The sequence below is a fragment of the Anarrhichthys ocellatus genome, unplaced genomic scaffold (genome assembly GCF_004355925.1).
Source record: "Anarrhichthys ocellatus isolate YVR2014 unplaced genomic scaffold, GSC_Weel_1.0 scaffold5358, whole genome shotgun sequence".
NCBI classification, from domain to species: Eukaryota; Metazoa; Chordata; class Actinopteri; order Perciformes; family Anarhichadidae; genus Anarrhichthys; species Anarrhichthys ocellatus.
The window spans coordinates 1-3,546 of NW_022285332.1; the positions used below are offsets into that span (position 1 = coordinate 1).

The 3,546-nt window shown below is 41.5% G+C and overlaps 1 protein-coding gene across 1 annotated transcript; it reads left to right on the forward strand.

Moving 5' to 3' along the window:
* Positions 1–4: 4 nt before the first annotated feature.
* On the forward strand, positions 5–2,647 carry LOC116379855 (zinc finger protein RFP-like; the record flags this gene model as incomplete). Its single annotated transcript, XM_031841825.1, is given in 2 exon segments — positions 5–467; positions 470–2,647. Coding segments are annotated over 2 exon segments (1,170 nt in total), but the record flags the coding sequence as incomplete, so codon positions are not given.
* Between the last annotated feature and the right edge of the window lie 899 nt (positions 2,648–3,546).

Genomic DNA, 3,546 nt, shown 5'->3' on the forward strand with positions numbered 1-3,546 from the left:
TACGAAGCACGATAAACCTCTGGAGCTGTTCTGTAAGACCGACCAGACATTTGTCTGCATGCTTTGCACCGTTTTAGACCACAAGATGCATGATGTTGTTCCTCTGAAAGAAGAATGTGAAGGAAAGAAGGTCGAGCTGAAGAAGACAGAGGCTGAAATTCAGCAGATGATCCAGAAGAGACGACTGAAGATTCAGGAGATCAGACACTCAGTCGACCTCAGTGAGGAAGATGCAGACAGAGAGAAAGCAAAAGGTGTTCAGGTCTTCACTCATCTGAAGGAGTCTGTTGAGAGAAGATTGACTGAGCTCATTGACACGATCGAAGAGAAGCAGAAAACAACAAAGAAACAGGCTGAAGACTCCATCAAAGAGCTGGAACAGGAAATCTCTGAGCTGATGAAGAGAAGCACTGAGGTGGTTCAGCTCTCACTCTCTGAAGACCACCTCCATCTTCTCCAGAGTGACCAGTCCTCAAACATCCACCACCCACCAAGGACTGGACAAAGGTCAACATCCGCCAATCATATGAGGGGACTGTGATGAGAGCTGTGGTTCAGCTGGAGGAGACGCTCAGTAAAAAGATGAAGAAGCTGGTTAAAGCTGAGCTGAAGAGGGTCCAGAAGTTTGCAGTGGATGTGACTCTTGATCCTGATACAGCAAATCCTGAACTCATCTTGTCTGATGATGGGAAACAAGTGAAACATGGTGACGTGACAAAGAAACTCCCAAACAACCCAGAGAGATTTTCTCTCGAACCCTGTGTCTTAGGAAAGCAGAGTTTCTCTTCTGGCAGATTTTACTTTGAGGTTCAAGTTAAAGGAAAGACTGAGTGGGATTTAGGAGTGGCCAGAGAGTCGATCAACAGGAAAGAAGACATCTCACTGAGTCCTCAGAATGGTTACTGGACTGTATGGTTGAGAAATGGAAATGAGTACAAAGCTCTTGCTCAGTGCCATTTCAGTCTCTCTCTGAAGTCTCAGCCTCAGAAGGTGGGGGTGTTTGTGGATTATGAGGAGGGTCTGGTCTCCTTCTATGACGTAGATGCTGCAGCTCTTATCTACTCCTTCACTGGCTGCTCCTTCAAAGAGAAACTCCTTCCATACTTTAGTCCCTGTCATAATGATGGTGGTAAAAACTCTGCACCTCTGATCATCTCTCCTGTCAGAGTAAACTAATCACTTATCTTATTTCATGTTCTGCATTTAGTTTTACTTCAAGGAAGCAAATGTGCATATCTTATTTCCTACAGAATCTGTTTACTGTGGTGATTGATTTACACGTCATTATTGTATTATGTGTATCCCACTACAGTAGTAGCACATTCATCTCTTCTAGTAAGATGAATTATGAGTCAAAGAAATCTGTGATTGTTAAATAAAAACTGTGGAATAAACTAAACGTTTAACACAAAGCCTGAGTAAGCAGTGAGTTGAGCACTAAACACCAAACAGAAGAGATATTTCATGACGTATACTTTGTGTTTGCTGTGAATCAATTCACTAACAATGAAAACTACTAAATACAGGCTGCCCAAATACAGCAAAAACCATGGATCACCATAATTCTGGTCAAACAACAAGCCTTCTACTTTCAAATTCAAGTATATCACAAATCAGGCCTCCAGAGTTTGACGTTGGCCGACTTCTATGATGAGCAACAAACCTATAGAACGTATCAAAGCACAGTCCATTATTTGGGGAAATAGTCTGGTTTGCGATCTTACGCTGTCAGACAAGGTCAGAAATTAATCTTTAAAAACACATAAATCTGTTTCTATAGATGCAGATGTCACACCATCTGTGACCTGTAGAGCGACAGCCAGAGTCATGGCAGCAGTGCCTTCTCTCTTTAATGTAGTGGCTGGGAAACAACACCTGCGACATGTTGCTCAGCCACGGTGCTGAGAAACACCAGAGCTGTACGGCCGACTCACCGGGAGGCCAAGATCTACCGTCGACCAAGGGCTTCTTAATAAACATCTTGTTTAATAAACTATACAAGAAGATAATCTAGTTAAAGTTAAGGCAGATAACAGAACAAACTGAACGTAAATGTACGATTTTCTACTCATGATTTAGTCTAAGGCCATTTCAAGCCCAATTTAAATAGTTAGTAAATGTCATTGTGAAAATGGTGCCAGTGTTATCTGTCGTTATCCACCATAAAACCCTCAGTGCTGAGTTCATGGTCATTTTAGCTGTTGCAGTAGAGCAACAACAGCTTCCTGGTGTTATGGCACAGAGCGACCACTAGATGGCCCACCACACAAAGCATGGAGTCACACTGTGTCGTTAACCAAACACTGATATGTGAGAATACTGTGACGCACATGTAGAGGATGACCGCTCATGTTGACCAAGAATATATTAAGTGATTGTAAATGGTGGTGCATTAAATAGTCCAACAATGACCATATATACTTATATGTTTGGCATTTGGGTTGTTTTCTATCAATGTACCTGATAACAACAGTCCAGTTTGGGCTGCTTGTAGTACAGAGTATTCATCACTAGTTACCTACACAGTTCAGTGCGTCACCGCAAAAAGAATCATTTAAAAATACTTTAAGTACAGTACCACCTTCACCTCATGTTAAGCCAGGTAACACCCTTGCATGTTATTCAAACCATGTCTAAACATGACAGACAAAACCTCACCAACAGATGACGCTTCAATAAGAGGCGAAGCAACACTGAAGATAAGAGCTTCAACGTCACAATCCAGAAGTGAAAGTCGAGTTTGTCAGAGTGGCAGACACACTGCAGTAAAGACAAGTCTCTGTGTTTCTCTCAAAGAAAAGTCAAAGTGACTTCATCAGGTCTTTCTCAACAACACAGCAGAGTCTCTTCCAAACACTGGTGAGTACAGCTGATCATATTTACACTTTCAACAACCAGGATTAACACAAAACTGGAACTTCACTCAGGCAGGAAGTTCCACTCTTTTCACTTCATACTTGATCAATTGTTCACAATATAACTGTCTGTTTGTCCACAGTCCCACTATACAGTAACTCGCTTTGAACAGTCTCAGGACTTCAGCAACTTGTAGCTGAATCTCTGTGGTTTGAACTTTAGTCTCACTGCTACTTTCCTGCTGTTATTACTGTTCACTGATCGCTTCCTTTATTGCCTCTTGTTGTTTCACATTAAAAGTTTTCTACCAGCGAACCAGCGGGAGGCTCTTAATGTGAAGCAGCTAGAGGAAATGTGTTAGCAGTGCTGTTCTTCAACACAAATTAGACTTATTATGTGCCGCTTTGCGAGAGCAGCAAGCTTGAGCTTGTCAGCACGACTTTGATCTCGGTTGCTCGTGGCTCTGTGCAAGTCAAAACACAGTATACATAATTCAAAATGACTTTACCTAATATAATTAATACTTAAAAGAACAGTAATCCCAATAGTTTCCTTTTCAACTAAATATTAAACTATATTTTGAATAAAATGTTTTTCTTTTCTTCCACACTTTGAGTAGATATGGCTGCTGCAAACTATCTGTCATCTGAAGATCAGTTCCTGTGCTCCATCTGTCTGGATGTGTTCACT